The sequence below is a fragment of the Lissotriton helveticus genome, chromosome 8 (genome assembly GCF_964261635.1).
Source record: "Lissotriton helveticus chromosome 8, aLisHel1.1, whole genome shotgun sequence".
Taxonomy (NCBI): domain Eukaryota; kingdom Metazoa; phylum Chordata; class Amphibia; order Caudata; family Salamandridae; genus Lissotriton; species Lissotriton helveticus.
Window position 1 is genome coordinate 248,387,216 of NC_136069.1, and position 19,307 is coordinate 248,406,522.

The following is a 19,307-nucleotide window of genomic DNA, read 5'->3' on the forward strand; positions in this document are numbered from 1 at the left end:
TGCATATGCCTCCGACCCCCCCCCCTCTCTTCATCGCCTGGTCCGGCCATAACAAATGTCAGCAAGACGCCGTGGGGTGCACTGGGAGGGAGAGGCGGCGCGGACGAGCCTCTCCCACCTCCCCAGGTGGAGGCCCCTCAGCTGCACGCTCCACGCACCCGACAAAGGGTTCGTCCACTGTGGCGGTATAGGGACGCTCCACGCACCCGGCAAAGGACTCGTCCACTCTTGCGGTGCAGCGACGCTCCACTCACCCAGCAGGGTCTCGTCCACTGTGGCGGTGCAACGATGCTTCGCCCGACAGGCTGGAGTCCATCTGCTCTTGCAACCCAGTGACTGCCGGTGGTTGCAGATCTCCTAAAAATGGCGGTCGACTTTGCAGGAATGGGCCTGGCGTGAAAAGTTGGCCTGGTCGCCTGTTAACCAGAAAATGGGCCCCTGTCCAGAGGCGTTCTCCTCAACTTTGAAGATTCTACGAGAGCTGCGGAGGGCCCTCGGCCTCCGCGGGCCTCCGACCGCCCCCGATGGGAAAGGACTGCCATGATTGCCCGCAGAACGACCAAAGCGTAGCCACGAGACGTTGGCGCTCTCATGCTGACGCCAGCCTCAGTTTGAAGGACCAAAAATCCTGCAGACTACTGATTCGATCGGTTCCGGTGGAACATCAGTATGACCCGGTAGGAAAGATTGTTGCCCCTCCCTTTTCTTTGATTGATGGTTCATGTCACCGGTCCCTTCTGTTGCCCCTTAACGGAACTTCTGGACTGCCGAAAGAGATTCTGGTCCAACCCCGAGTTGGTGGAGACATTTTGACTATACTTGGGCCCGCCTGACCCCACCCAAAATGGCGCCGGTATAAACGAAACTCGCAATTCCCCGTTGTGTTCCGGATGCTCAGACTTGAGATCATGAAATATGGATGCAGTTCTTGAAGCACATGGCGGGAGGGGATGAGTATTGCTTGAACATTCGGACAATGAATTGATATTAAGTTCTGACGAATCATTAATTACAGTATTATTGAAAGGTCGATTTTTCAACACTGATGGTACTTGCCCACAATGAATTTTCAATATGATTTTATTGCACTTATCGTACCTTGATGAAATAAAATGACCACCGACTCAGTTATGTTTTCCTCAGATAAATATGCCCTCATGTACAGCCCCAGTCTGCTCCGTGGCTGGCCCACGTGGTTTTAGGCCTGCATTTGTGCGTCATCACTTACGTGGTTGTATGCCTGCATTTGTACGTCATCATTTTTGAATAAAGATTTTGTGAAAACCAAATATAATAGTAGCTCTTGGATTGGTAAGTTCGAATACATAGCCATTGTTTCCGATCTACGTAAAATACAGGCGAAATAAAGCAAGTCGGTTACTGAAAGGTCAAAAAGCAAAGTACCCAGAAATAGTGAAAATGTAAATGATCCAAGTCTGTTACGTGTATTTTTTTCTTTTGTGCAACATAAGGCAATCGATAAAGGTCCCGGGGTTCTGTTTTACCTTGTATGCCACATATCTCAGGGAAATTGTTTCAGATGTCCCTAAACCAGACCCGGTACCACTGTAGACCGCCCCGCCTCCTCGAAGGAGAACACGAGTTCAACCCCACCCTACACTGACTGCCCTTTTGTGTCGAAGACCCCCCCCACACAAGATCCGCAATACCACACGTGGACGATCTATGCAATGTACAGTCAATCAATGATTATGCCCCCCGCACTACCAGTCCCTCTAGGCTTAAAACGCCGAGATGGAAGGGACTGCACCCCGTGGAGATAGGTCGAGTACGCGGTAAGTAAAAACCTTTTTGGGTTTATGCGCGCGGATGTGTCTTAAAATGCTGCCCCCAACCCCTCTTGTTCCCCTTCTCACTGCAGGTCACATCGGAACATCGACTAAGGTATGGAGAAGACCTAAGCAACGAGCCATGGTTCCGCGGGGAAAAATGATACATTATCCATGGGGACTGCCCCTGAGGACATGACGACTTTGGGTGATATGAATGCACGCGTGTATGACCAAATGTGTACAACTCGACAGGCTATACGTTGCACGCGTTGACTCGATAAGAGAGATGTTTTTGTACGACTTGAGTGATGATCGAACGACCGATGGAATGGGGAAAGAGGGGGTCTGAACATGGTGCCTCTTTGTTTACGACGAACAAGCATAGATATAACACTCCCTTACTTAGAAAAGACTCACTCTCTGAACCCAACACTGATTTGCGAACGATCCAACACATTACATACATGCACCTCTCGCCATTTTGTCGGTTTTGGCACGTTTTTTTTCCCTTACACAATACCATAACAGAAACGTGATAGTGCTTTGCATGCAGAGAGCTCATTGATAAAGACATATTGTCTAACCACTAGCATTTTCATGTATCGTTCCTAAACTGAAAGGCCAGAGACCTTCATCCATTTATTAACATATAATGAGCCTTATTTATGTTAAAAGTGACGCACCGGTGGCGCAAGGCCTTCATAAATCTGCCCCAATATACTTCCTCATAAGAGTGTATAATTAATTTTGCTAAACCATATTCATTTTACATCAACTATACCGTTTGTATTTTATGTACTAGTGGCTATACCGATTACTTTGTTTTTTGCAATGTCTGCACTCGTATTAGATAAGAAACTTGCCTTGAAAACAGTGCATTTCTGAATAAACATTTCAAATATACACGTTCTCTCTTTTAATCCATAATCTCAACTAAAATGATTGTATATTGAAACAGTATTCATGTGTTCCACGTAACTTCAGCTGTACTAACTTAATATTTTCTTTTGTCGACCTGATTTACTCATACTAGAACCCACAGGCCTATAACAGCCCGTGAACCCTTTCTTTTACGGTACATGACAAAACAAACAGTTACAGACTTACCTTTACCAATGCTTTGTACGATGTACAACAGTGACAGTCACAAAATAGATATTCGTTTGACGGAAGTCTCAATTATGCTGCTATCACTGCAACCAAAATTCAATGGCACAGATATCCAGTCAATACAGACTCATATATGTCTCTTCAGCCAATCATATTTCCTCCCGCAAAATTTTGTATTCAAATTTACATTTCAGTTGGTTGTCCCTCACAATATTTTCAATGTCACATAAAAGTCACCCATCACCCACTGCCATCTCTGGCTGTTTCCATGGTAACACCTCATTCGGCACCTGGCTGAAGGCACAGGTCAAAAGTTCATATCTCAACGTTCTACAGCAAACTAACAACACTGTTTTCCCTCCAGAAACACCTGCCTATCCACAGCTCTGTTACATGTCATTTTTTTCACACCCAATACTACTTTTTCTTTTACATAACATTAACATGCAACGTAGTCTTCAATCTTCACGTATTAGAATCAACCAATCATTTTTTGTTTTTCAACCACACCAAGCCTCATCCATTTTTTTATCCTGACTTTCAGCTTCTAACTGCCATTCCTCTTCCAGAACCCATCGGAGTACGAGTGCATCTGCCTTGAAAATGAAGGTTTGGCTTTTAGGACACAGCTATATTCACTGGAGTGGAAAATATGCAGCAAGCAGACGAATTTCCAACCTTGATTTACCAAATGTGCAGATAACGTGGATTGGGCAAAGAGGATTAAGATGTCACCAATTAATACCATTGGTGAAAACTTTTATGCATCTCCCAGAACCAGACCTTATAATTGTGCACTGTGGTGGGAACGATCTAGGCACATTGACTGGGGTAGGTCTGGAAATGCTTCTAAAAGACACCTTTAGACAATTGATGACACTTTTTCCTCGAACTGCCTTGGTATATTCCAATATATGCCAAAGACAGAAATGGAATTGGTCCAATCAACATTGTGCACAAATTGAGAAAGCAAGGAGACATGTTAATAAATCTGTTTCTGCTTTCCTCAGAGATTATAGCATGGGTTCTATTTACCACAACAACTTGCGTTACCACATGCAAGACATCTATAGGACAGATGGTGTTCATTTCACGGATGAGGGAAACAAAATCTTCCTCTGCAACATCAGACTGCATCGGTACTTACTTATAAATGCAGAAACAACTCAATTAATACAAGGGCTCTTTTCAGAGCCACCTTATATCAAAGCACTCAAACTTCTGATTTATCTCCATTTTCACACTCTTTTAAATAGGTGTGCGCGCACCCCGCAACTTTAAAAAAAATATATATATATATTTTCGCCTTTAAGGACCTTACTGCACACCCTGAGAAAACCTACGCAGCAAAACAATCTCTACCTTCTCCCCTTTCCATGTTCCAACGCTTTGAAATGACAATATATTTACTTGCAGTGACAAAATGGCGGTCAACACTTCCTGATTTCCTTCGAATCGAACGTTAACAGACGTCACGCAGCAAAAAATTCCGCTCGCGCGCCGCCGCTTGAGTGCGCGCACCCGTGCGCGCGTATAGATATATAATTGACTTTAACTTTAATTTTCTCAGCAACTACTGAACGGATTTACACCATTCCAAAAAAAGCGTAATCTGCGAGCCGGACTCTACAGTTTTGCCAAATTTCTTATAAATCCATTCAGCCGTTCGACCTGTAGCCGTGTCTAAACGTCCTATGGAAAACAACATGGAGAAAACACGTTTTGGGACCCCCTTTTATCTCAGCCCCCACTTCACCAATCCCCCCCAAACTTTCAGGGAAGGAGCGCAGCGGACCGAGCCATCTTCTTTGAGAAATTCGCAAAGATTCATCCAACAGGGCCAAAGTTAATCCAAATAGAATGTTGAGGATTTCCTATGGAAACTAGGTCCTAACTATAACTACCTACTGGCGACCGCCAGTAGGTAATATAAACATATATACATATATCCAAAAAAAAGAGTTGCCCCTCGTGGGAGCACACCAGCAGGTAAGTGCAAGCTTACTTAATGAGCACTGCTCGCAGACATGCTTCCCTCCTCACACAGTCAGCAGCCCAACGCGTTTTGGGCCAACACTCCTAATCATGGACTGACAATCAGGAATGAACCGCAGGCAAAGGTACACTGGTATTTTACCTTTTATTTCATCCAAAGGTCAGATGTCAATAAAGGACCAAGGCATTCTGGGACTAGGAGTGCTAAATGACACCCAAGAGGGTTGCCGCCGGTACTGCCATTAAAACAGTATTTTTGTGGCAAACAGCAGTCCGTTACCGTAGCGCTCCCAGTGAATGGAGCTCTCCCTGCTCCCCTCTCGCGGTTTCAATGCGCTGCGGGAGACCCGCTGGGATGTGCAGTGGCATGCTCCCGTGGCCGGACCAGACACTAAAATCCAAAAAACAGAGGTGCCCCTCGTGGGAGCACACCAGCAGGTAAGTGCAAGCTTCCTTATTGAGCGCTGCTCGCAGACATGCTTCCCTCCTCTGGACTAGTAGTGCTAAATGTCACCCAAGTGGGTTGCCGCCGGTACTGCCATTAAAACATTCACTGGGAGCGCTAGGGTAACGGACTGCTGTTGCCACAAAAAATCTGTTTTAATAGAAGTACCGGCGGAAACCAACTTGGGTGACATTTAGCACTACTAGTCTCAGAATGCCTTGGTCCTTTATTGACATCTGACCTATGGATGAAATAAAAGGGAAAATACCAGTGGGCCTTTGCTTGCAGTTCATTCCTGATTGTCAGCCCATGATTAAGGGCGTTGGCCCAAAACGCGTTGGGCTGCTGACTGTGTGAGGAGGGAAGCATGTCTGCGAGCAGCGCTCATTAAGGAAGCTTGCACTTACCTGCTGGTGTGCTCCAACGAGGGGCAACTCTGTTTTTGGGATTTTAGTGGCTGGTCGGGCCACGGGAGCATGCCACTGCACATCCCAGCGGGTCTGCCGCGGCACATTGAACCCGCGAGAGCGGAGCAGGGAGAGCTCCATTCACTGGGAACGCTACGGTAACGGACTGCTATTTGCCACAAAAAAACTGTTTTAATGGAAGTACCGACGGAAACCCACTTGGGTGACATTTAGCACTACTAGTCCCAGAATGCCTTGGTCCTTTATTGACATGTGACCTATGGATGAAATGAAAGGAAAAATACCAGTGTGCCTTTGCATGCAGTTCATTCCTGATTGTCAGTCCATGATTAAGGGCGTAGGCCCGAAACGCATTGGGCTGCTGACTATTTGTGAGGAGGGAAGCATGTCTGCGAGCAGCGCTCATTAAGGAAGCTTGCACTTACCTGCTGGTGTGCTCCCACGAGGGGCAACTCTGTGTTTTGGATTTTAGTGGCTGTTCCGGCCACAGGAGCATGCCACTGCACATTCCAGCGGGTCTGCCGAGGCGCATTGAAGGCCCGAGAGCGGAGCAGGGAGAGCTCCATTCACTGGGAGCGCTACAATAACGGACTGCTGTTTGCCACAAAAAACTGTTTTAATGGAAGTACCGGCGGCAACCCTCTTGGGTGACATTTAGCACTACTAGTCCCAGAATGACTTGGTCCTTTGTTGACAACTGACTTATGGATGAAATAAAAGGGAAAATACCAGTGTGCCTTTGCCTGCAGTTCATTCCTGATTGTCAGTCCATGATTAAGGGCGTTGGCCCGAAACGCGTTGGGTTGTTGACTGTGTGAGGAGGAATGCATGTCTGCGATAGCGCTCATTAAGGAAGCTTGCACTTACCTCTGTTTTTGGGATTTTAGTGGCTGGTCCGGCCACGGGAGCATGCCACTGCACATACCAGCGGGTCTGCCACGGCACATTGAACCGGAGTCAGAGTAAATTATGTTAAATATAGATGCAAGATAGAATCATTTAGGTATCTCAATACCTGTAAAAATTGCGTAACAGATCAAGTGGCATCTTCAATCAGACTGGCTCAACCTTTGCAAATTAGGCTTGTAATGTAGGTTTTGATGGGAACTGGCCGAGTCTAGAGATGTTTAGATTCGACAGTAGAGAAAAGATCATGTTTCATATTAATTGGCCATAAGCATGACATATTCATTCACCTTGTAATCTTGGGACTCTTTAAAATATCTATTCTCGATTATGAGAACAAACTCAATGTCAGTCTCCCAAACTTTGAGATGCAATGACAGTCGGTAGCTCTAAATGCAGAAGTGCATGTGGCATTTCCAAATATTACTGTATTTGACATTTTAGGTTGTCCTTTCACTGTCTACGTCCCAACAAAGATTCTTTTCTAAGTCCTCTGATACTTAAAAGCCTTAATGATCTTGTCGCAGCTAAAATGATTGTGTGATAAATATCATCAGAGCCCCATGGTCATCAATTCCTGATTTAGCTTTCATTATGCTGCATTTCGTATGGGGAAAAGTGTATCTTGGCTCACGGCCCACTATTGTAGAATCAACTTCATCATGCCATTTAAATTTGTTTATCTGCTGTTAAGAACGATTGAAACATTTGGACATCCACTTCCCATTTTTAGGTCCCTCTTTATCATCGCTTCAGCAGCTGCCTCTTACGCTGCCAGATGTGGAAAATTGTGTTGGCTGTTCTATCGCTGCATAACTGATAAACGATGAGAAGGAAATCATTTGTGTTTATTAGTAATCGTGGTTCTTCCGCTTCCTGGCAATGTGGTTGCCAGCATACAGCCCCCCACCTGCGTCAGTTCACATTGCCCATGCTACATTTAATGGAGAAATTAACCCATACAAGGGACCAATTGAAAACTAGCATTAGCAAAGCCGAAAGGTCTGACTTTAATGTGACAATGCATACAAACCCAGACATGCACAGACATATTTCCATGCAATAGCTCACAAAAGCCTAGACACTTTGACTTAGGTGGTAGTTGTGAAAATTGTGATATTGGTAGTGTGGTGAGGGTGGTATTGGTGGTGTGGTATGGGTTCTGTTGGTAGCATTATGGTGGTGTTATTGGTAACAGTGATGGTGTGGTAATAGTGGTGGTTGTGGTATTAGACATGGTATCATTGTTGTTGGTGGTATTAGTGGTTATCAGGATTTAGGAAACTGATAGTGAAGTAGGTGAGAATCCAGATCTTTCTCAAGCATCTATTCTGGTAGGACAGAAGACTGCTATCAAAGACGGCCATAACACACACACACACACACACACACACGCATGCATGCACGCATGCATGCACGCACACACACACACTTTTGCAGGCTTTATTCAGGTTAACATAGCAGCATCTCTTAGGCCAAGCAAGACTACACCTGAGACAGATGCTGGTTGTTACACACTAGGAGAGTATGACAGATCAATACTGAGGGGGTCATTAGGATATCGGGCAGATTGCCACCGCCAGCCCAGTGGTGGCGATCTGCCCACCTAATTTCCCTGGTTCACCCCGCCATATTAGCATGGCGGGGGCCACCACGGCGGACGGACAGACCGTCTGCCGCTTTTCCGCCGGTCGGATTGCCGACCGGGCAGAAAAGGGACACAATATGGTGGCGGTGCCTTGCAGGCACTGCCATCCATATTACTATGCCTGCAGTGGGATGACTTTCAATGGCGGAGATTCTACCATTGAAAGGCATGCGGTGAAAACTTTGAGGGCCAGTTGCGGTCCTCCAGGAGGGTGAGGGGGTGGGTGGCTGCACTTAGGGGTTACCTATGGTACCCCACTACATTGGCATGCACAAGGTGACAGGTACATTGTGCATGCCAATGCACAACATGCATATTTGACATTGTGGCGATCCCATCCTAACGGGCACAGCTGGACTGCCGCACCTCTCGTGGTTGGTCCTGTTTACCGTTACGGTGGCGGGCAGACTTTGTCCGCCCGCCATCGTAATGGAGCCCTTAAATCTTAGACATTGTCAAAACAGGTTACAGAAATCAAGCTTACTACTCTCCAAAGCAAGTACCAGTCTGGTGAATAGCAGTACTAGCAGGAGCCTACCTGATACCTCAGAAGCTGCATGATGAGCAGCTGATCCAGAGAAGGAAGATCAAGTTTAGAAGCACTACCAAATGAAATAGGATGTAAACAATGTCCAAGCCCTATACCACGGGCCTGGCAAAAGGAAAAACAACAAATCTCTGGGGAACTAAAGATCAGGTAGAAACTCGAATCTTCATTAAAAAAGCAAAAGCTGCCATGTGATCAGTTACCAGGGACTAAGTTTCAAATTGACAATATTTTGTGCTGAAGACACTTGCGATTCACCCAAAAGTAGTTATGTGTAACCTTGAACGTCTTTTTATTACCCCTGAGCAGCCACATCCCTGTTTCTAAAGCATTCAGCTCAGCCCTCTCTTTCTCAGACACCAAGGAAATCCTGGCTCATTCCGCACAGTGATATTGGGATTGGTGGTGGGGGTATTTGTATTATATTGGAGACATTTGTTCATGATATTAATATTGGTGGTGTGGTATTGCTGGCTGTGGCTTTTATGGCGGTGTGTTATTGGTGAATGAATGAATGAAGAACATTTAATATAGCGCAACAGCTACTCAAAAAGAGTGTACCATGTGGTACAGTGTTGGTAGTGGTGTAGTATTGGTGGCTGTGAATATTTGGGTGTAAGATATTGTTGGCATGGTAATGTGCCGCTTAAGATGGAAATGGTACTGTATCTGGTATGGTTTTCGTAATGGTGTTGGTGATGTCAGTGGTGGCATTGATGATTTAATTGGCAGTATTGATGATGGTGGTATTGTGGCTTTGCTATTGATGGTAATAGTACAGATGGTTTGGGGTATTTTGGTAATGGTGGTGGTATTTATGGTAGTGGTATAGATGGTGTTGTGAAATTGGTGGTATCTGAATTGGTGATATTAAAATTGGTATTGCGTGGGATTTGTGGCTTCAGTGTTGGTGGTAGTGTGGTATTGGTGGTATGTTTTTTTGTGATGGCAGGATATTGGTGTGCTGTGTAAAATTGGTGGAGTGTATGCTGCTTGGTGTGTTGGTGTGGTATTTATGGTGGTGGTGATAATAGTTGGTATTAATCGTAGTAATGCTTTTGGTGGTAATATTGTTGTTAGTGGCATTTGTGGTGGTATTGGTGGTAGAAATGCTGGCGATGGTGTTGACTTTGATAATGTTGGTAATAATGATGGCATTGCTATTGTCATGATGGTGGTATTGACGGTGGTGGGTTTAGTCGTGGTGTTGTTGGCTCATGGATTGTTGATGATAGTGATACAGGTGGAGGCACAGATGGTTGTAGTATTTTTTATAAGTGTACTTTGTGATGGTAATATTTGTGGTGATATTGGTGGTGGTATTGCTGATGGTGGTATTGAAGGTGGTGGTATTGATATTATTCATGGAAGTATTGGTTATGGTGGTATTGGTGGTGGTATTGATGATATTTGAATTTGTGGTGGTGGCATTGGTGGTTCCAGTGGTGTTGATAGTGGTATTGTATGTACAAGATAACAAACTGAACATGAAAAAGTGTGATTGTAGATTATTGTTTAATGGTGGTGGTATTGGTCATGGTGGTATTTATGATATTTCCATTTGGGGTGGTGTATTGGTGGTGGAACTAGAATGGGTGGTATATTGTGGTATATATAAGTGTGTACTATTGGTGGTGGTGTAGAATGGTGTTATGCTGCATTGGTGGTATTGCTGATGGTGCTGTATTGCAGGTAGTGGTATTGGTCAATAACATACCACAATCAATACTAGTCCACTACCAGTAGTGGACTGGTATTGAACTAGTATTGATTGTGGTATGTTATGTTATTGATGTTAGTATTTTTATTATTGCTGACTGTGGTTTTGATGGTGGGTAGAAGTATTATTGTCAGTGGTATTGGTGGCAGTGAGGTGGTGGTGTTAAGGTGTTAATGGTATTGGTAAAGTGGTTTTGATATTGGTGTTCTTGGTGGTGAGACTGGTAGTGTTGGTGGTAGTATTTGTGATGGTATTGATGATGTACTGATGATAGTGCTGGTATTGGTGCAGTCAATTTAGGTGATGGAATTGGTGATATATTTATTGGTAGTGTTATTGGTGGTTTTGGTATTGGACGTCTTGTTATTTCTGGTGCCGTTGATGTTGATTTGTTGGCATAAGGGCTAATTTTGTTTTGCTGGCAGAATTGTTGGTAGGGTGTAGTAGGGGGTAGTAGGGGTTGTGCAGGTAGTATTGCTGGTGGTGGTGTTGATGTTGGGGATGAGGCATTGGTGTGGTGGTAGGTTTGGTCATTGTATTGTTGGTGTTAGGATTAGGGATGGTGCTGATATGGGTAGTGGAACTGGTGGTGGTTTCTATTGATGTTGTTTTTATAGGTGTTATTTGTAGTGGTTATATTGCCAATAGATGTATTGATGATATTTGATTATTTATTTTCAAGTTAAATATTTTTCCAATTTTTTTTCTATAATTTACTATAGGGAGACCGGAGATTCCTTATGTTATTTTCAAGTTAAATCCATTTTTTAAACTCTACTTATACTTCACATTTTTTAAACTTCTTTAATTTTAATTCTCCCTACACTTTATGTTTTTTAATGTTACCTAAAAATGTATTTACCATAGGGAGACTTTATGGTAAAGTATAGGGAACATTAAGAAATGTATTTAGCTTAAAAATAATTATTAAAAGCTTTCTAATGTTAAATATTAAAGTAAAGAAATGTTATATATTTAAAATTGCTCCAGCACTATTAAATTAATGTTGAATTAAAACATTAATTATTGGAAATATATTAAATGAAATGTATTTTTCTTAAGTTTAAAATAAAAAAGAAATTCCCACCTAAAGAAAAAAATATATATATTTTGATGTGCTTTAGAATTATTAAAAGGTCCACGACCAGGAAGCCCATGGGGCTAGCAGTTAGGGGTGTCGGCCTTCGTGGTGACACAGCTACAGGAACAGCTCAAACCAAGGTCAATAGAAGCCCCTGCCAGGGGACTCCTATTGACCTTGATTTGATCTGTTCCTGTCACTGGCACTAGGTAATGCCACATCAGTGGGTGGTATTTTTATCAGCATAAGTGGGTTAATATTAGATGGCAGGAATTTTGTTGACTCTTGCGGACGCCGGAAGCTTCCATCACAGAAATGTAAGGAAAATGCTTTGTTTCCAAAAACATCTGAGGTTTGCAGAGCATTGTGGGTAAGAAAACCTTGGGAGATCCACACAAAGCACACTACCCTGGACTCCCCTACTTGTTTAGTGTTCAAAAATGTCCATCGTTCACAGTTTTGCATTGATGGCACCACAACACGGCCCCAAATAGAGCAGCTTCCCCTTTTCTTTATCTCTCAATGTAGAGCTTTAGGGCCTTTTGTGTTATGGTCATTCTTTTCCTACTCATTTTCAATAATTTCTTATTTCAACAGTCAGTTTTTTTTAGAAAACTATAAGAGATCTACACAAATTGCAGAATTTGGAATTGTATGTGCTTTTCAGAAATGTATAGCTTTCCTTAATCACCCATAGGTTTCACACTAGTTTTCATCACAATCTGGGAGTAGGTTGAGAGCGCAAACAATTGGAAAAATGGGCTATCTCTTTGAAAAATGCTAAAACTGTGGTAAAAATCAGTTTTTTTTACTCAACTGTGCATGTTTCTGAAAGCTGGGAAGATGGTGACTTGAGTACAGCAAACCATTCATTGATGCCATTGTACGAAAAAGACAGGCACTTTTATCCAGATCACTTTTTTTCCCAAAACTCAAAATTGAGGAATATTTGTGCTATTTTTTAGTCCCCTCCACTGCAATCCAAATACCTATGTGTAAAAAAGTTATGAAGCCCTAAGCATGAACTACCTAAAATAGCCAAAAAGGGCTCAGCACTGGGTTAAGGTCTGGTGGGGGAGGCCCAGCAGTGAAGGGGTTGATACCCGGCTACTTTTTGAGGATCCGGTATGTCATCAGGCTAAATACCTCTATGAAAGGCCACAAGTGACCAAGCTCAAAGTTACTGAAGAGCAGAAGAGGAGTAAAGCAAACTCTTCCTGATTTCCTATCACATAATTAGAAGGATAACCCAGTGGAGGGAGCTGGACAGCAGAAAGACTGTTGTCTGCTGCTGGGCTAGTTTTGCCACTCTTTTCTCAATTAAACCAGGTATCGATACTTGATGCACCTACGACATAGACCCAATTTACAGCATGCTTAAAAAAAATATGACTTACAGCTGTCAGACAAGGGGGCATATTACCAAGCAGGGCGATAGGCAATTATCACCGCTTTATTAGCAAGCTGTCGCTAACAGCAGTTAGCGACAGCTTTAGGCGATAGCGAGCGGTTTGGGTCCCGCTTTGCATGTCAGCGATATTTATCGCTAATGACATGCAAAGTGGGCGTACCCAACCTGTTAACGACTGAAAACAGTCGCTAACGTCGCTATCGCCTATGAGCAAAGCAGGCGTAGCGATGGAAATATTCCCGCTATCGCCAAAAACTAACGCCTGCTCTGACCAGTTCTTAGCCATGTTATCCAATGGGTGGGGATAACATGGCTAAGAGCATTTTGTCGCTAATGCATGAATATTGCTGTATTCTCAGCGATATTCACGGTATCGCCGGAAAATTTATCGCTTTGGAGATAAACGTTGCTAATAGCACGTTATCTCAGCGATCATTTACGGCGATGCTTAGCGATAAAAAATGTGTTGCTAAGCTTAGTTAGCGATAAATATCGCTAATTGTTGGTAATATGCCCCAAGGTGAGTGGCAGCATCAAGGGAGGTGAAAATATGATTTAATAAACTTCCCACCCTATTCCTCTAGAAACCTAACAACCTGCTAGTACTTTATAAATAAAAACTACATTTAAAAATAAATTCCAAAAACACTTAAAATTGCAAAGTACAAATTTAAATAATTAATAACAATTACACTAACAATATTATTACCTGCAATTTATATATTAACTACACAATTATCAACTTTTACAATAACTTGAATTTATTCGAGTTTACTCGGGTGTTAAGTGAGATTTCCCACCAGGTGCAGGATCTTCTAATAAAGTATGTAAAGGAATCTCACACAGTAGTCTGGGGTGGAGATTTTAACCTGCACTTATGCAATAAGAGCAATACCTCCAACTGTGGGATCATCGATGAAGATGAAAACTGTTTAACCCATTTCACACATACACCGGAGGTTAATAAAATGCAGATGACGATGGTCGAATTAGACATAGGGTTCGCCAATAAACTAAAAACACCTGTAACTGAATTTATGCCAACTTTTCATGGCAGGGGCCTCAAAAGCTTGATAGACTATGTTCTAGTGTCCACTGATAAAGCCTCATGCATTAAGATCTTTGAAGTTCTCAACAACGCACTAAGCGATCATTCCCCCATTAGTCTGGTTCTCCAGGAACCCAAATCACAGAACAGAGGAGATATTGTCCAGTTAAACTTGTTAGACCAACAGGCACTGACATTGGACAGGGTAAACGGTTTCACATTGAAATGGGGCAAATTAGACCAGGAAGCCATAACTACTAAAATAGTAAAATCAAGTAGAAACGCGATGGAAAGTAGTCTAGATCCCTCTACAACCCCAATTGAGGTCTTGGCCAGTTATAGTGACATCGTCGAAATCGTCAGAAAAGAACTAACCAGGGATTGTGAACAAAATAAGAGCACTAGAAAGGGATGGTTTAGTACAGAATGCACGAAAGCACACACTAATTTAAAAAAGGCTCTAGCTAAAGTAGAGAGAGACAGAGAGGAGATCACAAAACTAAGGAAGGCCTATGCGCTCGCACTGCGAACTAGGAAAAAGGAAGTACAATCCAACTTATGGTTCCAACTGCAGAGAAGTAGCACCCTAAAGGACAGCTCAGCCTTCTGGTAGATAGTGAAGTCTCCTTTTCTAATAGATAAAGTGGATGTACCATCTCTAGACGTCGCAATCGACGCAGGAGAATGGGTGCAACACTTCTCCAAGGTTTTTAGCGAGAAAAAAGCCCCTGATCTAGAACATGCAGAACCTCTGACTCAAGTGCACTACCCACTAGCCCTTCACTTCACACTACACGAGGTAGAGAAGGCAATAAAAACTGCTAAATCCGGAAAGGCACCAGGACCGGATTCGGTCCCTGTGGACCTCTTTAAACATAATTTGGACTTGTGGTCCCCGCTACTCTCTAACGTATTGAACGCGACTAAAGAGGTTGGCTTGATCGATTCCTGGTCGTCCTCGATATTGGTCCCCATCTTCAAAAAGGGAGACAGAAACAGTCCCGCCTGTTACCGACCCATCTCACTCCTGGATTCGCTCGGGAAGGTGGCTGGGCGCATTATTCTTGACCGTCTCCAGGAGGGGACAAATGACCAAGAAATAATCTCTGATCTGCAATATGGATTCAGGGCAGGGTTGAGTACGGTGGATCAGGCATTGGCCGGAAAGTATGTGGAGGCGAAGAGCACTTCTCTACATATGGTGTACGTGGATTTAACAGCAGCATTTGGCTGCGTTGTCCACTCAAGGCTGTGGACAATTATGCTGCAAATGGAAATTGACCCCCCAATAGTCAATTTCCTCCGCAAACTTTACTCAGGGGCAACGGGAAGAGTAAGGTTTGGGACTGGAGGCCAATTAACTGATAGCTTTTTGATAGAGAAGGGGGTCAAACAAGGGTGTGTGCTGGCCCCTTTCCTATTTACCTTGTACACCAACGGGTTAGAGGTTGCTATGTTAGAGGGTGCAGAAGATCTCCCAACAGCCGGTCGTCGGCAGATACCAGCCTTACTATACGCCGATGACGCGATGATCCTTGCCAGAACCCCAGTCCAGCTACAACGGGTTCTGAATAAGTACTGCTCGTTCATGGCCAGCTTGAATCTTAGAGTAAACATAAAAAAGACTTACGTGATGCATGCTGGCATAAAGCGTAAAAAACCCAAGAAAATGTATGTGGACAAATCCCCCCTTGAACGAACAGAAACATATCCCTATTTAGGGATCTTAATTGACGAGGATTTTAAATGGAGGGAAGCCGTCAACTCGCGTAAATTGGCTTTTTTAAGGGCTGTTGCTGCATTGAAGACCTTTGCACTTCGGTTGGGCAAGAGACCCCCGACTGAAATGCTCAAAATATATAATGCAAAATGTCTTAGCATTGCGACATATGGAGCAGGGGTCTGGGGTGGGGCGAACGTAGACCAGCTCCAGAAAATCGAAAACTCATTTCTAAGGTTTTTGCTGGCAGTCCCAAAAAGTACCACAACATACGGTTGCCATCTTGAACTCGGTTTGGACTATATAACGGACATCATTAAAATCCAACCAGTTATGTTGTGGCGGAGGATTTGGGCGACGGAACAATGTCACCTCACAAGATCAATTGTCCAAGACTGTATAAAGCTTGACAATATGGGAAATATCAGGTGGCTGGCTTATGTTAAGTCATTCCTAACTGACATTGGACTTGCAAGATTTTTCTCTGATCCTCCATCAGTATTGGACCTCTCAAAAAAAGATTTAAAAATAGCCTGTTTGTCGCATCTGTCTCAAATGCGTCTGTTAAATGAGATAGGGAAACCTTCTGTACAGCAATGCCTGCTAATGCAACTTGTTCCCACCATTCAACCATACCTACAGTACAATCTAAATCAGTATGGTAAATTTTTGTTGACCCGTTTTAGGTTCAATGTGTTCCATCGTATGATTTCTTTTCCCTCCCAAAATGACTGGTCTACAAATCTTTTCCCCTGTCCCTGTGATTCCATTTCTTTACAATCCACTATTCATGTACTCTTTTTTTGCAAATTTTATGTCCCACCATGCAGGCGGTGGATAGTACCACTGTTGAAGGTTTTGAGGATGCGTCAGTGTCGTCCAGCCTATTTGGCCTTACAGTTTTTGGAAACTGAACCTATGACAAAACCCATAGTCTACTTTCTTAAATTTTGCATTAGACATCGCTCTAATCTCTGATAAATGGTTTAAATTGTCTAATCTCAATGTGAATACCGGCAAAAACTGTTTTTAATATTTGGAATTCAAAATGTGAATTTTTATGTTTTTACTGGGTTTTAAATATGATTATGAAATTGATATTTTTATGAACTTTTATGGTATTTTAAAAATAATGGAAAACCGAATAAAGACAATTTGATTTGATTTGATATATTAACTAAAACATAATACATTAATTAAAATACAATACATTTTACACATATATTGAAGTAAACCCATTTAAAAGCAACAATATTCTTGCATGACCATCAAGTAACTGAAAACGCCAAATGATTCAGCAATTGATTTGTTACTGTAAAAACACCACACAGTGATGTATGAAATAGGGCAGCTGGTCATTTGCTAAATTTTGCACAGCACACCGAATAAATAAAAAATTCCCCAAGTGCAAATTTGCAAATAACCTTTCGCATATATCCATTTTTAAATGCATGCGCAACTCATTTGCAAGTAGCAAAACATAAGAAAAAACATTTGGAAATTAGGATGAAGTGAAAGTAGATGGTAAACAGGAGTAGCAAAAGAGACATACAATGCAACAACAATTTTTGTAATGGCAGTCCTCTATGCCATGGTGCGATGAATGCAAATGTTAGAGCCTATGAGAGAAGATGTGGGAGAAGGGAGAAACGAGGACGAAGTATGTGGCAGGTTCGGGATTGGCAGGCCACTCATATTATAACTCATTGAAGAACAACAGCCGACTCTGGGGAGACAAACACTACACAGCCATGAAATCCCGCACTTGGTCAGGTCATGTGTTCACTATACCAGCTAGCTTCTGGAATCTGTCAACCATGGTGCAACCTCCAACACAGATGGGTTACTCATGCTTGAGACCTCGTCACTTTCCACCACTGGCAGAGCAAACTGGATTGCAGCATTGGATACCTAGAGTGCTTCAAGTGCAGATGTAACCTGCACAGGGTCCCTCAAAACATTTCCACTGTAGTCCATGATTTCAGCCTGCATTTGTAAAGTGTATCTGCACAAGTTGAAGATAGTAGTACCTAATATGTTGCCAATCGAACTCTGTAGGAAGCTGTTTGTATGGCATTGGTGATGCATCTGGGCCCTGCAGTCAGCCTGCACAGTGACACACAGTGCAAAGCAGTTTGACATATAGGTGTCATACTGCATGTGAGGATCTCAAAAGTATTGTTGATGTTGGTGTTCAAATCACCTATCTTCGGACCCAACACATGAAGTGCTTCCAGCAGTTTTGCTGCCCTCACAACATTGCCCACTCTAGCACCATGAAATTCTCTAGCCATAAGTGTATCACCATTATCTTCAGGTGCCAATGACAGATATTTCCTCATCCACTTGCATAATATATGTGCTGCAGAAAAACCTAATAAATAAAATGTAAATGTTGACCCTGAGTTCACTGGTTGATGACTGCTCCAAATGCCTTTGCATCGTTGTTTGTTCGGTGGCCTGATGGGGTGTAGGATACACAGCTCGTTGCTGGTAAGGATTGTAGGAGGGCATATTCTTAGTCTAGTCTTGAGACTTTTACTGAGGATGATTGCATTGAATCCTACACTCCTGCAGTCACACTTGTTTTTGCTGTTTGATGGTTCTCCTCTTCAGTATATAGTACACTAACATCTTCTTGGGCTTGTACACTGGTTGGATCTATAAGGAAGGAGACCAGGGGCATATCAGAGGGTGGGGTAGTGTGCCATGCATGTTTACACTCTGAATATGATCTGATGATACAGAGCTGTCCTACAAGACCTCATTGTTGCTAAACAATGAATGCTTGTATGTGAAATTACGGAACTGTTACATGTGTACACAGAGGTCACACTGTGTGAACATGGATGGGTTCATTGACACATAACTACTTTAAGTGAGGCCCTGTAATGTGCTGTACAATGTGTGTGACTGATATGTATATAGGAATGGGTCCACTGGTATGTGGTCAATGTAAGTGCCTTGTGTGGTATAACATTCATTTGGGATAATTGTTCTGTTAAAGGGTGCTTCACCTAGCACAGTGTGTTAAGAAGCAGATGTTTGGTTGATGATTGGTCTTGTGTTGGAATGTTCTTCCTTTGGGGGGTGGGGGGGGTGGCGGGTGAGTGCTTGGTCTTGGCTCGTGTCAGCTCATGCCTAGCCTCGCTCTTGTGCAGGACTGTTCATTGTACCACCTTACGTAAATCTCATTCACTCTATGGTTTGTCACTCCTTTAGCATTGATCCTCTTCTGCATGGATGACAATATTTGACATGTTGTTGTTTCTGAGATAGGGAGCCATTACCACTCCGCTCTTTATTTCCGGTCAGACATTCTTCCTCTAGTATCACTAGTTCAGGGTGGCTGAACATTTTTACTGCTTCTGTCTGCCTCGTCCTTGTTATGGTGCATCAGTGATTTTTTAATACCCAGACCTCCTCTCCTGTCCACTCCTGGATTGCTGACTGTG

General features: G+C 43.1%; 1 protein-coding gene across 3 annotated transcripts in view; it reads right to left on the reverse strand.

Moving 5' to 3' along the window:
• The window catches only part of TRPC6 (transient receptor potential cation channel subfamily C member 6), a 453,173-nt gene that overhangs the window by 179,993 nt on the left and 253,873 nt on the right, over positions 1-19,307 (reverse strand). The window contains exon 9 of one of the 3 annotated variants that reach the window (XM_078655968.1): positions 16,781-16,817. The exons of the other annotated variants lie outside the window; for them this stretch is intronic. Coding sequence (XP_078512094.1) covers positions 16,781-16,817 — 37 coding nt within the window. The remainder of the gene's footprint in view (positions 1-16,780; positions 16,818-19,307) is intronic. 3 annotated transcript variants of the gene reach the window in all.